We start from the raw sequence: 15,436 nt of genomic DNA, 5'->3' as shown, positions 1-15,436 counted from the left end.
ATTAATTTACACGAGTATGAATAACGTGTATGAATTTTCAAGGAAATTCAATAGAGAAAGGATAAAACAGAAACAAAATTAGTTTTTGAAAATAAATATATTTTCAGCGAGTACAATGTGCTAGTCTATTAACAAGGATTTTCAAAAATCGCCTGGGTAGGGTGTCTCAGAGGTGATAAACCTATCACTGTCGCGTTAGTCACGATCCACCCAGGGTTATCCACGCGCTTTGGAATGCTAATGACAGCTGGGTGGCATGCGATCGCCATTTGGAAATATGCCAAGATGCGCTCGCAGCATCGCCATCCCCTGCTTGCGATACCAGCCACGTACACCCTTCGATATTCAATTTCAGGACATAGGGCTAGCTCCATTGACCTGTGCGCTGACAATGAAACGAAGGCATCGAGGTCTCCTATTTATCCCTCGCCCAAAGACGCCCCGTCGCCTAGGTTTCTATTCCACGATCTCCATCGATGTCTGTTTTAAGGAGACAATGTCTCCTTACAATTAGAAACGAACTGGAACATCGATAGTCCAGCGAATGGAGTTCACGGATTGCCCAAATATGTGGAGTCCCGAGAGTCGCAGTTATCAATAAAATCGAGCTGTCTGATTCCCGACCCCATTAAAGGAACAGTTACATGGGTTTCCAATCGCGACACAATCCGTACCGATTAAATTGAAAACGATGGAACTCGTTCGAGCACTTTGCGACCAAAGCCAGACATTCGTGTAACTCCCTTAAAAACGAATCTAAAACACAACATAAAAAGCACACGGAACAAGGAAAAAGCAGGACTGAAAATAAAAGGGCAGGAAGAAAGAGATAGAGAAAGGTAAAGGATAATAAAAATAGATGGAGGGTGGAGGGAGGAGAAAGGAGAGAATGGATATGGATACAGGACACAGAAATATATGTAATGCGGGGGTGGGAACGGGTGTATAACAGGGAGCAATTTCGGTAACCGTCCATCCAAAACATTGCGCGTCCCAGCAACGACGATGACGGTTTGCCGAAGATAGCGGGGGTGGGTGAGGTGCCGCGGGTTGGCTGCCGTGATAAAAGAGCGCGGCGCACAATTTTAACGCTCGGTAGTCCGATTACTCGCACGAGCGACTCCCGTGACTGGCGTGGAACGCGTTTGCCTCTCGCTATGAATTTTTTTCTTTTACGCATCGCGCTTTAGAGGTGGTTCCATGAATAACTGAGACAATAATGCATCGTAGGATTACCTTATCGTTTAATCTTGTCTACTGTCTGTTTCATCCCCATTTTCTGGGAAGGCTATTTTCTCTTACAACCTTCTTTCACTGAGACGATTCAATTTCCCCCTTTTTTACTTACAGGAAGGACTCGTTGAAGGGGTAGCAGACGAACGAACCTTATCGCTAGCGTTTCCTGTTTGTGGGTTTGGATCCCCTTTCATATGACCAAACAGATATTCAATTACATGCCCGTTTATACATTGGCTATTTAAACAATACCAGGGTATTTAAATTTTAGTAGTGTAATGTAACTGTAAATCTCAGAGAATTATACCGAGTACTCTAACTTCCCCTCACAGAAGAATAAGAAAGTCAAGTAAAAGTAACGGATGGAACACCGCAAGAAAAGAGATGTTCAAACGCACCAAGGCGAGAAGTTTTGAAGACAAAAGGGCTACTAAATGTGAAAAGTGCGACGTCTGGACAATGGAGAGAACTAAAATGTGACTAGTGTCCAATATGATTCTACAGTAGCAAGGAAGAGTAGAAATCCCTTCTGTCCCAAATACAAGAAGGAAAAATCTACAATCATCCGTGCTTCTCGTACTTTGACGTTCAATTCACCGCAATACTGTAGAATTTCTCAGTGAGGGCGTATCGGCACGCGCGAGATAAACAGCTTGATGCGCGATTTACCACGACATCGGGATGATTTATGGAGTGGAAATCCCGCCCTTCCGTACAAGTGACTGCGCACTTATGGTGCGCGAAAGATTAGACGCGTCGAGTTCCGAAATGCGGCGATAATTGAGTCATATCGAGAAAAGAGGGTGAAGGGGAGTATAGAATTGTGAAATATGTATAACGTGTGAGAATTAATGGCGCACCCAGATATTCCGACAATAAAATACCAGTGAAACACAGCCTCTAGTAAAGTAAATCATCGTTCCCACTCTTTTGACGGCAGGTATGAATTATCCGGTCCCCTCAACACTTGGAGAAAAGTCGTAAATAATTCACAGTAGTATTGATCATTATGGCGAACACAGCAAGGTCGTTAATCTGCAATTGTGTGATTTCGATGCCTCGTTTGTTCGTTCAATGTTTAATCCTTTAGAGAGGAATCGATGTATCCGTGTCTGTCTAGATACATGGTTTATCTACTTGCAGAGGATCAGTCTGTATTGAAGCGTCACAGTATTTTTTGTCAGGAATTTTCTCGTTATTCTTTTTGGAAATGCCGTCTGCCTGATAGGACAGCAACGTGTTATCGATTCGAAAATTTACCTCAGAGCAAGTTTCACACCCCACAAAGTCGTTACTCGTAACAATCGAGAATATGCCCTCGAAGTATATTTCCAAAGCCTGAAAGAGTTAAGTGCTTGGCCATTTTTCACATTAACTTTGCAAAAAAGCTAGATACAGCTTCTCACGAGAAGTTTTAATTGCACAAGGATTTGCTGAAATTATGGACAATCGAGTCGGTGGCGATTATCGCAGATCTACGTGTGCCTCAATGGCTTTTGTGGGTAGACCCTAACGAGCCATTCTCCTGATGAGCCCGCCTTAAGACCTCGTCCCTGAATCGAGGAAAGAAGCTCGTCGCGATCGGTGCCAACGTGGATAAACTGTGGGGAAAGTGCGCGTGCCAAAATTTGGCAGAAAGATGCACGGAAAAGCTCACGGACAAACAACAGGGAATAGCTAATCCCGCGATAAACGAGTTTGGAATGGCGCCAAGTAGTTTTACGGTTTGAGCGTTATCGCGGGACATTCTCGAAGGGAAAAAGGGACCGTTTATGGCCACTGTGGCTCGTTAACGCTGGTTAAACCGTAAACAGCAACGACGTTTAAAATCGTTACGAATCGTGACACGGGATTGTGGCCCGTGTCGCGACTCGTAATCCTTGAGGACACTTTGTCACCGATTTCAACTTATATCATGTTATAATTAAGAGATTCGCCATGGCACGTACCGTGGCATGTGGCATACTTAATAGCAAATTCTTCCATGAAAATTGCGTGTAACAGGTCGTAAATCGAATTCCAGAGACCACTAACGCGCGGAAAATATGCATTATGTCGTCAGGGCTCTTGTGGAAGCTCACAAATACCTGGAGATTATTAGGGAACCATCGATATTGGAATTTAGCCATGCCGTTATTCAATTAATAGTCGTTCATATATGTGTTTCCCTAAGGGGAGGCTTTCGAGAATCTTTAGTTAACGTATCCCTTCAAATAGAGTCTGGATTACTGACTTGGCTGTGGTTCACTGCGGAAGTAGTTATAGAACAATGCTTGAGGTGTATAGAACGCTTTCTCTAATTTCAAATTAATATCAGAAGATTGTGATTATAGATAAAAAAATGAATAAAAAATATGGAATAAAATTTTCTATTCTGTCTAGGTTTCTAGAAAATTAATTTTTCATTTTAATCGAATACAGGTTCGTTCAATTGCACCTATTCTCAAAAACTCTCTTTTACACCTGACAACATTTGATTACTTTCTAGTTACTCGAAAATTATAGGACATGTAATATTCAGATTTAAGCCTCATCAGGTTATTTATTTTATGCTGACAAGCTCACCGTTCTCTATTGTTATGTTAAACAATTTAACCAAGTACCTAATGCAATGATAGACTACCCAGACGAGCGCGGTTGTGGAACGTTGAACGGAATTTATAGAAGCTAGTTTTCAGATTGTCAACGCTTGGCGCATAAAGCGAGTGAATATCGGTGCATTATGTGCATATCTATATCCAGATTTTAAAGCCCATCGTTAGGTTAGGATCGAAATTCATCGAAATTAGCTCGTCGAAGCGCTGCTCCATGCGCGAGTATAATTCGCGCGCATACAACGCAGGCGATGAAATCAATTATCGAGAACACGTTATTAATCGTTACTATCATGTTAACCAATTATTCTGTTAGCAACGAAGTGGCCACAATTAGGGAAAGCCCCGTACAATTGCGGCGGTTTGATTTAGCCTTTATCGATTCTAACTAGATCGTTCATTATCGAAATCGAATGGCTTTCGAAGTTTCATTAAATGGGCCTCGATTGCACCAGGTCCACGTGAATTGCGATTACCGTGTGCGTGACTCTTTTTTGAAGCTGGGATATTCGACCGAGATAACGAATAATCCAGCCGATTTAAAACCCGTTTTCTGTTACGATATAATACCGCTACTATCAAAATTACTTTCAATTTCGTCGATCGTTATATTCTATACCTTTGAAGACGTCGAGCGTTCGTGGAACATTAAATTCCATTTTGAAGAGCGCTTCAGCCTTCAAGTATTCCTGAATGTATTACGAAATAACTTCCATACCTTTCGACATTAATTTCACGAATATTCCAAGGAAAAACCCCTTCGAGGACCACACGCTTACTGAATTTTTTCTATTACTTCAAACCAGCTCCAATTAATTTATTCAAGTTTTAGATTTTTAAATAGATATTAGGGCAACACTCGTTTGCCACTCGCAGACACTCGTTATACTAAACGCTTGGAAAGAGGTGGTCGGTGCACCGCGTGTAAACGAAATTCGAGCGAGCTCAGCAAAGTCGCTCGACGACCGCGGATTTTTTAACTACAACTACCGCTTGCATGCAAGAGGATGAATCTCACCGAGTTAATGTAGTTGATGAGAGACAGTCCGCCGTCCCAGGGGTGCTCGAGCTCGCAGGAGATGTTGGCGGGCCTCAAAGCGTGCGACTGTTCCAGGGTCCTTAATCCCACTGCAAACACCTGCACACTGTCGTACATCAGAGCCGGCTCCGCCTGGAAAAAGACGCACGTGTTCCTCAGGCTCGGTCATCCTCGAGTGTCACGACCTCCCATCCCATGTAGGGATATTAAATATTTGCGCGAACCGCTACTTTTTCTGCCCGACTGTCGGGGAAGCATAAATTTATTCCTAGGCCAGTTGAATTCCTGCGAATGCCTTGCGGGAAGTTGCTTAAAGCATTGTTCAGTCGCTTTGTGTGTATACAGCGTCGAGTAATTTAGGATTTTTATAATACCCGTTTTAATGTAGCGAAGCATTAATGGGTTTTTGTTAGTAAAAAGGAGGGAGTAATAAAGCTTCTAATTAGTTTGGCCGATGAGAACGGAATGACATTCAATTGGGTTTCAATTTATCACGTATATTGCCTTTCTCGTTCCATTTTTCGTAATTTTCTCTGACGACAACGCTACCTTTAATGAATTTCGCGCGTAGTCATTTGCTCTTCGTACGAGCTGCTAATATATTGTTTTCAGCAAACGAGTTCCACACTGAATATTACTGCATAGCAAGCATACGAGACGAGTCAGCCTTCGGATTTGCAAAGCTTCGGATGAAAGCACTCACTGGCATCTCTTTGAATTTCTTGATTGTCTTCGAGTAGACGTTCGACTGAACCGTGGGGAGCGATCCGGCGAGAAGCGTTGTTCATTATCGTCTACACGCCCAAGGAACTTCACGCTAATTAACGTCGTCGAGCGAATTACGATGGAGAACTTTTCGGCATACGGTGCTATCGGAAGCAAACCGCCATGAATTTCGCGGTAAATTCGATGGGACAATTTTAAAGGGCGGAAACTAACTGGTGTACTGGATATGAATTGTATGTGATCTTAAAGATAATAGGAACATCCTCTTTACCAAGACGCGTCGAGTCTTTTCTTGCAAACTTGGTATTATCTTTTTTAAAGCAGAATGGAGGAGAGGATAATGTCCTTTCTTGGATATTCGGTATAAGAAGGAATTTTTCTAGATAAAAAAGCTTTTACTTGCTACTATTGCTATCTTCTCTTATTTGATTTTAGCAGGCCAGGAGAATGCTTGAATGAGGAAAGTCGTTAACTGGATTGAAATTTTTTTTATGGAAATGCTATATTCTGTCTATCCAAATATTCAAATACTCAAATATTCAAATATTCAAATATTCAAATATTCAAATATTCAAATATTCAAATATTCAAATATTCAAATATTCAAATATTCAAATATTCAAATATGCAACAATTTAGATATCTATGATTTCAGAAAAAAAATTAAAAATTCAGGTAGCAATTCAATGGTAAAGGGATGAATGAAATCTTGATGTGAAGCACGGAACGACACTCATGCTTCCAATGATGTTTCGATCTACACCAGTTGACTCCGAAAAGCAATCCACAATACATCTACTCACGATATTTACGAGCCAGCTTTCTCGTTAATAAGCGAGGCGCGGTCGACCGGGCAAATGAATGAGACTCTTCAATTCATCGAGCTTTGTTCCGGCGGAAACGAGAGCAATGTCGCGGAAATACCTCGTAAACGGATCGGCGAGAATTATTCGTCTCGTATCTACGGAGCTGCTGCCAGGAAATTTGATGGGAGCAGGAGCACAAAAGCCCCGCGTATTCGTCGAAAAGTTATCCTCCTCGAAAATAATCAGCAGAGACAGCATTCCCACAGGGGTGTTGTTGCCACGGTTTCACGACCGAAAATAATGTCCTGGGACATTTCCTTCAATCTATGAACTCCTAGCATAACGAGCTAAGACGAAGGAAGAAATTTGTGGTTGATCGTCGTGTCTTTTACGAAAAGACTGACTGTATATCAGTGGAACTCTGTCGACCGCAGAAGCGATGATAGAAAGCTCTGAGTGGAATCTTCCTTTAGGCGCTCCAAGAAAGAGAATTTTAAGCGAATCGTTCTTCGGATGTTAGCTTAATCTAGAACCTCTCCTAGATTACAGGGTTCGTACGTTCAAGCGGTTTTATGGTGCATTAAGGCCTTGTAGAAACGATTATGTTCAGTCTCAAAAGGGTGTACGCGTCTGCGTGTGCTCGTGGTGGTTGCCTGAGTGCAGACACATTCTTGCAAAGTCAGTTAAGAGTGCACTGGAAGGAAGAAAATTAGGGGGGAGTTAACCTGTCGAGCGCGATCGTGTGTGTCGCGGAAATTAGAATAAGCTTCCTTTTCTGCTACGAGGAACGATATGGCTTTGAACTTTTGAGTACTGTTATTCTGGGAGCTCTTGTTCCTTCGAATAAGGAACGAGGAAAGTTTTCATCCATTTTTGAGAAAAAAGAGTTACATATGAAAAGTTAAAAAGGGTTCCCGCGTTTGTTAATTAAGTTCTTCAGAGTTTGAGTTGGGGCTGGTAAACGTTGATAGGATGGAAGGTATACACGTTACATAGTGGGTGGAACTTGCCATGGTGGTTGCACTCAGAACACACTCATTATCTCGGATTAATTGAAACTTCCACCTAATGAAACAATTAATTCTTCAATTTCAGTTAGAATTGCATTCACATGTTTATTGATATTGATAATAGTCCAATTGATAATTTAATTCTTTGAGTATGAAGAAACAACGTTCTCCATTTTTCTAGTTTTCAAAAAATGTGTTTCAATGGTTTCCAAAACTGAAATCCTTTTGTTCTATGTTTAGTTTTCGCCTGATTTGGCATATACGAACAAAGGGAATCGTGTTTGCTGAACTAGCCAAACAGTAGGCGATAACCATTTTGGCTGTCGATTTCAGAAGGAAGAAATAGGGGATCTGATTTCTACTGTCGTTCCGAAATTCAGTCAGCCAATTCTTTTTCACCCTACATTTGCTCGAACATGTTGCCGACATTTTGCAAAATTCGAGTTTCCTCTGCTTTCAAGAATATATCTTTTGAGTACAAGTGGGCAGTATACTGAACGAGTACAGATTAAAAATTTCCATGAGAAGATCTCGAAGGCTTTTGAAATAAAAAAAGTGAATTTCTTCTCACAAATACAATCCAAAGTCCTAAATTTCAGTAATTAGCGATTCAAGTTCTCCTTGAATTAAAAATTGAATTTTTCTTTTGTGATTAGGAAAAGGTCAAGAAACTCGAGTTAAAAAGTCCACGGTTATCAAGGTGGTTCCTTGACATCGTGGAGGTTGAAAGCGACGAAGCGTGGCGTAACGCTCAAAGAGCAGATTAGACGAACTGTCAGTTAGTTAGTAGGCATTTGTCCCACCAATTTTAAGAGTTCCTGAGCAGCATCAGAATTCCAGAGGAATAGCCATAAACCGTCTTAATCCCCGATCCATCAGAAGGAAATAACTGACCTCTGAAATTAATTCTTAATTGAGACCCTGCCATTTTTTCCAGACGTTGAATCGTGAGCTACCCTTGACGAGACCTTGTTTTCCAGAGAGCTGAACACTTGTTCATTAGCATTTAAAGCGAAACGGAAGCCGTCTCGTACTTCTGACGTGTCAGAGATCCACGTGTGCCGAGATAACTGCATTAGTGTGCCTTCTTCTTGCGAAGACTTCATGAAATGTAGATGTTCATCGCAGGGCAAATAGGGAAGCTCGTAACGTGATATTTGCTGCAGAATAAAGAAACGCAATCTCTTCGTGTAATTAACTCCAATTAATTGAGATGGACGAGGAGACACGATGGAAAGGACATTGGCTGCTAGGAGAGTAACGTGCCAGTGGTACTCACCGACTTTGATCCGTCCCGAGTGATAACTTAAACAGGAAACTTGGAACTCAAGGTGCGATAGATATTTTAAGCAAACATTTCACGACCAATATTGCGAGTAATCCAGCTCACGATATTTACAAGTGCCTCTGTACGATAATCCGCCACTTTGCGAGGGAAGTGCAATACGAGGACCGTGCACTTACTGTCGCGTGAAATTTAAAATCTAATAAGCCGCTTTCAGAGGCGTCGCGTTAGAGCTTCCTTCGTGGAAGTGAGAGATTCCATCCCGAAAAATACCCAGACCGCAGACTACCCCAGAGACGACTGTCTGCTGCCGGATAAAATAATAAAACCCTTTGGGCACGAGATTGTCTGATTTATGGCGGCAAGGGCAAAGGTTATCCCTCTTCGTGGGGCAGCTAGTGATTCATTGGTTGGTAGGCGGGAAAGGTAAAAAAGAGAAAGTTTCTTCTGTGAAATCTGTTGCCACCTTTTTGTTGATGCAATATAGACTGCATTTGAGGAGACTTGAATTTGATTCTACAATAATAGTAGTAATTAAAATAAAATGTATATTTATCTCCTATAATCACTATCAAATTTAATTCATTTATCCAATATATTAATTAATAAATTCCAATGACGAAGGTATGACGAATATTGCGGCGGGCAAATATTTGCCACAGAATTCATTAATATATTGAAAGTAATGTTCTCACACAATCGATGAAATAATAATTTCTACATTCCTTGAATCGTTTATCTCGAATTTTAATGAATACAGCATTAAACAGAAATTTTTAAAGCTATGAGGAATGGAAGAAAATTTGTATATCGGTCTTAACGAATAAAAATGTATCCATGCTGTCAAGCAGATAGACCGCCATCCATTTCGTTTAAATCAGCATACAAAAAATTCCCGCACCTTTTAAAATTTAATTCCTTCGCCCGATACTTCTCTGCATAGGAAAAATAAGAATGCAATGCAAGAAGAACGAAACAGAGTGCAAACATCGTTAGCGTTGTATCAAGTTTTCCTGACAAGTGTAAGAAGAGTTAGACCCATCCAGAGAGCTTTTATTTTTCCAGAAAAAGTCAGTCATTCACTCTTTATATTTTCCAAAAAGTAAAAGATCGGTTTAACAGGTGCACGCATATTCCTACGCTGCTTCATCCCTCCTGGCGAACCGAATTGGGGGAGGATTTTACTTTCGCAGGCGTTTCACCCCCGTTTTAACCAGCGGTGCGTCTCCCCTCGTCGGCTTTGCCGGCGCCAGCGTTGATTGTGACCAAGCTTTTTGCGGAACTTTGCTCGGGCTAACCTGGTCGTTTAACAGGGAATAAAAAGACAGTCGGGGGCTGGAGGGGTTGAAAGAGGGCGAGGGAAGTGTAGCAGACGCTGGTGGATGTAGCGCGTCCCACACCCTCGGGGAGCCTCGAAAGAAAAGCTGTCCCAGGTAATTTCAGCTCCGACAAGTCTCTATGGGAGCAGCAAAGAGGCGTCCTAGGTGAACAGGATGTCCGAATGACGGGGAGACGGCGGACAACCGTTGTTGGCTAGGTGGAAACAATTGTCTCGGTAAACTCGTCAAGGAACCTCTCGGATCGGGCTGTTGTTTGCCTCTACGATCGATACAGTTGATCGCGGGAGCGCGATTTCTGCTGCAAAAATTGCTATCCCGGAAATAATCCTATGAAGCTTGGAATCCTTGAGCTAAATTATGTCGAGGGCTTGTGAAATGGGAAGTTAGATACAGTAAAGTTAAAATAAGAGACGATGTCAAGATGAACATCAAAAGATTTGAAAATTTGAATTTTTGAAGATTTAAAAATTTGAAAATTTAAAAATTTGAAAATTTGAAAATTTGAGGATATGAATCTTTGAATTTTTGAATTTTCGAAACTTTGAAAATTTGAATATTTAATCCCGACTGATACAACAATCAACTGAATTTCCAAGAACCAGAGTTCAAGTTTCAGTAATCTTTGACTTTCTCGTGCGATATAGAGAGACTTTCTATCCCCTGACAATTCAAGATAAAGATTCAAGCCTTTTCGAGGGAAGAAGTTAGTAAAAGATGAAGCCTGAACAATTCCCTCGTAGCTTCACGAGTTGAAATTATTTTTCCCTTTTCGCGGAAGGTCGTTATAGTCTAGAAAATTACTTGTTCGAAACTTACGACTTCCTTTAGGACAATAAGCTTCTGAGTAATGTACTCGTTTGAGGCGATAGTGAGGACTATAATTAGCTACCCTCTCATGAATTAATGTATTTCGCGAGAAAGAGTGTTTTATTGTCATTGTTCAGATTTTTCATTGCACATTAAATAGTGGAAATCTTCATACAAGGATAATCTCTCTGAAAAGCGAAAGGAAGCCCTATTATTTCGGTCATGTGACTGCACTCATTTCGCTAACTAGGTAAAACTAATAATAGCAGCGGTTTCTTTGCCTCTTTCATGTCATCAGTTACCTCCGTCATGGAAACTATGGTTGTTTTCCACGTTCCCTCAGATTTTGTAACTTTAATAATGCAAATAATGACACAAGTAGCTTTCTGCAGTGCAAATAGAATCGTAGCGTTTGAATTCACAGTGGGTTCGTGGATCAACAAAAAAAGCGCTTCTATTTGCACCTATGGAACATGGTACAATGGTTTCAAATTTTTACATTTTTTTCCTTATGTGTATACCAATTTTTATAGTGACGCTTTTAACAAATTGCACAGATTTTGTTAGTGGAACGTGGAAATGCACCTTGTTTTCCTCGTCTATGTATTATATCATGTCCAATTGTTTCACGAATTTGTTTAATTAGCGTTGGTTTTTGAACAATTAAGCATGCGGATATTCATAGAATATTCTACAACAAATAACTACAAATGGTATAGAAAAAAAAAATATTTAGAAAAGGAATATAATATTGAATTTTGAAGGTAACTGCATTAAACTCGAATTTAGGTTTGATTTAAAGTACTTTCTACCTACTTAGGCAAACGATTTTCTTCCTGCATCTTTATGAAACATTAAATACAAGCTTCTCCCACGGCAGAAGTTCAGCAGTTGCTGAGGATGTAATTAGGAAACTCTTTCTTATCTCTGATATCGTGTATCGTAAATCTTCAGAGAGTTCTTTAATCCTGCGATTCGGTTGTAAGTGTTCCCTCATTTTTCTATTTAAACCTGCCGTTTTTGTCAGAAGTGAACCAGAGGAATGATGCATTTACCTAGAAGCACCGGTCAGAGGAAAAAGCGTGACTGCACTGACGAGTCGAGAACCGCTCAATTAAATTTTGCGACCACCCTCTCGTTCAGTAAACGTCAACTTTACTAAGTGCTTTTTCCATTTTAATTGGATCACTTTTTCGGCGCAGTGACTCTCGAAGACACGCTGATCTATTGAAGCAACTTGTTCAGGTATCAAGGACGAAAAGGCAACTTTGAAACAAGGGAATTGAATTCTTCAATTTAGGGGGATGCAAAGTTTCTTTCGAATCGGATATTCCTTTGACCGTGTCTCCCGTCGCTTGTAGAATTTATGTGGAGGTCTGAAACTGGAAAACTTGAGAAATTTATTTCTCGAATGTGGGTAGGATGATTTACGTTCTAATATATCAGACTCTGGCGTAGGTAATGTGCTTTTTGAAGTTAATTTTCAACAAGAAGAGATAAATGTTTGCGATTACGTTTAAAGAACAGTTTAAAATTCACGTCCAAAGAGCGTGAAACTTCTAGCCTGAGTTTTTCAACGTACCTATTTCGAAGGAGCTGCTGTATTTCAAGGAGGAACAGTAACTTTCAGGTAATGGAAAACTCGAATACACCAGCTTCATGGAACATAATATACATGTTTATTCTTTATGAAGTAAAAACTGATCTCGTACACCGAGCTGATATTATTCTAGAGTCGAGATTCAGCTCGTATCGACTACTTCGCGGTTATTATCATTTTTCAACGCGTCTCTCTACACAAAGTTCACGAGACTGTTTGCATGTATAATAGCGCCAAGGGGATGTGCCGGAAAAAGCCACTGTTTTCGGTCGAACGAGCCGAGCAGGAGATGGGAGATGCATGTTTCCATGGGAATTCGGTTATCTTGACGAACCGTGCTGGATGGAATAATAAGATATCCGCGGGTAAACTACGACTCTCGTTTGCATTTTCAATGTGACAACGTAGTGTTATTAAAGACGAGTGCACATTATTGCACGAGTGTCTCTGATAATCAAAGATGGTTCTAAAATTTTATGAACGTAACTACTCGATGCATTTAAGTAGTCGACGTTGTTAAAAAACATGTTAAACGAGCCTCAAAGAATTAACAATATAAACATATACTGTTACTTTATAGAAACCATTGAGAAATTATTTAACCATTCTATTCTTCACGTACCCTTGACTGATCATATTTCACGAACCTTAACCGATCCTCTCTGCTCTAAATCTCTCAAATTTCGCAGACATTTTCACAAAATTAGATTTCACTGAATTTATACGAATTACACCAGAAATAGAAGCGCCAATGATATTCGGGGATCGGAGTAGGATATCGGAGACTGACACAAGCCTGCCGTTCAATTTGATTTCGTCGGGGCATGCACAGGGACACGGGCCACGAAACTGATTACGCGAGCAGCCTCCGCTGGCAGCCAGCTCGGGGGTGAAGGTCTGCCCAGGAACATTCTAATCTGCATGTAAATTGAGAAAAAATGTTAAAGTTCACGCGTCGTAAGCACGTCGCGGGGCGAAGAATATTTTTTCGCCGCTCCCAGCAGTTCCACTGTTTCATTAAAGAGTATCACCGACGAAACGCGAGTGTTATTACTCCCCTCGGCTCGTTCCCGTGACCCTTTATCCTCGAGGATGAACTCATTGCCCCCCTACGTTTCGAGCCTGCTGGCGCGCTGATTTCCCCGGAAGCTCTCAAATTATTTTACGACTGTACGAAACGTCCGCTTTAGGTTGGCGTCGCGAGCTCTAATAGGCTTTTTTCCGCGTCGCCATAGGTTTACATCCCCTAGGTGACACATGTAGCGCGAATTTCGATGGCTGTCTTCGTTCTGCGAGCTTTACGATCAATAAAGTATCGCATAGCGAGACAAAACGACTGTTTCCGCTGTGGAGAGTGGCAGGGCTTTTCAATTATGGAATAGGTGCAATTTTCAGCTATTCTCGCGAGTTGCGAGAACCGTGTCGAGTGTTCGTCGAAACAAAAATATATTCTTTATACAATTTTGACTCGCTATTTTAGGGAGAATTATTAAAGAAAGGTCGCGAGAAAGGATGTCACTGAGGTCTAAAGTTCAAAGGTTTAAATAGAAATTAGATCGCTGCTATTTTCTGGCAGATCTGGAATTATTAAGACCGAACGAATTTAGATTCCTTCCTTTTCTGTTTGAAAGTTAATTATTATTGCAGGATTGAACCTAGGAAGTGTATTTCTTACTCGATATATGTACCATCAAAAGAGATGCAAGTTTTCTATAAAAAGCTACTGTGCTCTTGACTGAATAAATATCAAATATAGGAACAGTAAAATTGTCGTGTATGAATAGTAAAATGTCGATGGTCCACGTGACGATAAATCGTGCAAATATTTGTTGCTTCGATCATATAGGGGATGTTTGATCGCTAGAGGGGTCGAGATGTACAAAAGCCTTACCTGTATGACTCTCGATTTGTTGAGGATCGTATTCCCCGATGGCTGGTACCGCTCCATGTCCCTTAGTATACCGCGCACACCGACGTCTTCGGCGTCGACCAAACGGAAGGCAGTGATATTGACGAAATTGTACTTGAAGTCCTCCAGGTCGAAGGTCTCGATATCCTAGAAAAGGGACAGACGGATCTGTTGTGATTTCACGAACGTCGCCTCGCCCCAGGGTCGCAGTCTCTTGAACAGTACTTACGAAAGTCGTGAAGAGATAGTGGTACTTGTAGTCGTTCATTTGCAGCTGCAGGATCTGAAAATAAATACGCGCAGATTTACTAAATATCTAGGACTATTTTCGTGGTAAGTATTACTACACTGTCCAAAGGAATTTTTCAATCTCTTTCTCGAAAAACATAAGGGTGTATACTGCAGGAAATACTACAGCTCCATATGAGAAATTTAATAATTGAGGATAGAATTTTGTTCACGCATACATACAAATCTCTTTAATCAGATAATCTATGAATTATTCAGCACTGTATTCTATCTCGAGCTATTTCAGAAATTTTTCCAGTGATATACCCCTGGACCGTTGTAGTATTAAATTCCACAGATTTTAACTCCAGTTGACCATTCAACACGCATGCAGAATAGAATGAAATAGAAAACAAATGGATTAGAAAAATTCCAGTCGAGAAGTAAAATAAATACGAGTGGAAGCTCGGTTGTATTTACGTTAGGAAACGCGTGGGGATTATCGGTGCAATGGTAGAGGCAGGGTAAGATCGATAGACGAATATGCAGTTACCATTCGCAGAAAATGATGCATATGCTCCGGCCTGGTATCCACGATGAGATTCCGTATTTCCTTGCTTTTCATCTCGGAGAGAACCTGCCGGTAGGAATCTGGGTCGGCCTGCCTGAGGTTAACCTCGATCTCACGGGACTTCGGCGACCTGACGAGCTCCCGCAGCTTCACCAATCCTGAAACACGCATCGCCAAGACGCGATTAAGCCATCTGCGTCTATTAAACTGGAGGGGCTTTTGGGAAGCATTCGTCCCGCAACGAGAGGTTGTAACTCCTTTTAAGCAATTGCATTTATTATTCCT

General features: G+C 41.1%; 1 protein-coding gene across 3 annotated transcripts in view; it reads right to left on the bottom strand.

Annotated features, from left to right (window-relative positions):
* The window catches only part of LOC143182135 (glutamate receptor ionotropic, kainate 2), a 92,799-nt gene that overhangs the window by 21,267 nt on the left and 56,096 nt on the right, over positions 1-15,436 (bottom strand). For all 3 annotated transcript variants that reach the window (XM_076382923.1, XM_076382924.1, XM_076382925.1), the window contains 4 exons: positions 15,134-15,309; positions 14,582-14,635; positions 14,335-14,499; positions 4,849-5,001 (listed from right to left, as the gene is read on the bottom strand). In XM_076382923.1, the coding sequence (XP_076239038.1) occupies positions 4,849-5,001; positions 14,335-14,499; positions 14,582-14,635; positions 15,134-15,309 (548 nt within the window). The remainder of the gene's footprint in view (positions 1-4,848; positions 5,002-14,334; positions 14,500-14,581; positions 14,636-15,133; positions 15,310-15,436) is intronic.

The sequence above is a fragment of the Calliopsis andreniformis genome, chromosome 8 (genome assembly GCF_051401765.1).
Source record: "Calliopsis andreniformis isolate RMS-2024a chromosome 8, iyCalAndr_principal, whole genome shotgun sequence".
In the NCBI taxonomy this organism is placed as follows: domain Eukaryota; kingdom Metazoa; phylum Arthropoda; class Insecta; order Hymenoptera; family Andrenidae; genus Calliopsis; species Calliopsis andreniformis.
The sequence above is the reverse complement of the archived record's forward strand: the minus strand, read 5'-3'. Positions and strand labels throughout refer to the sequence as shown.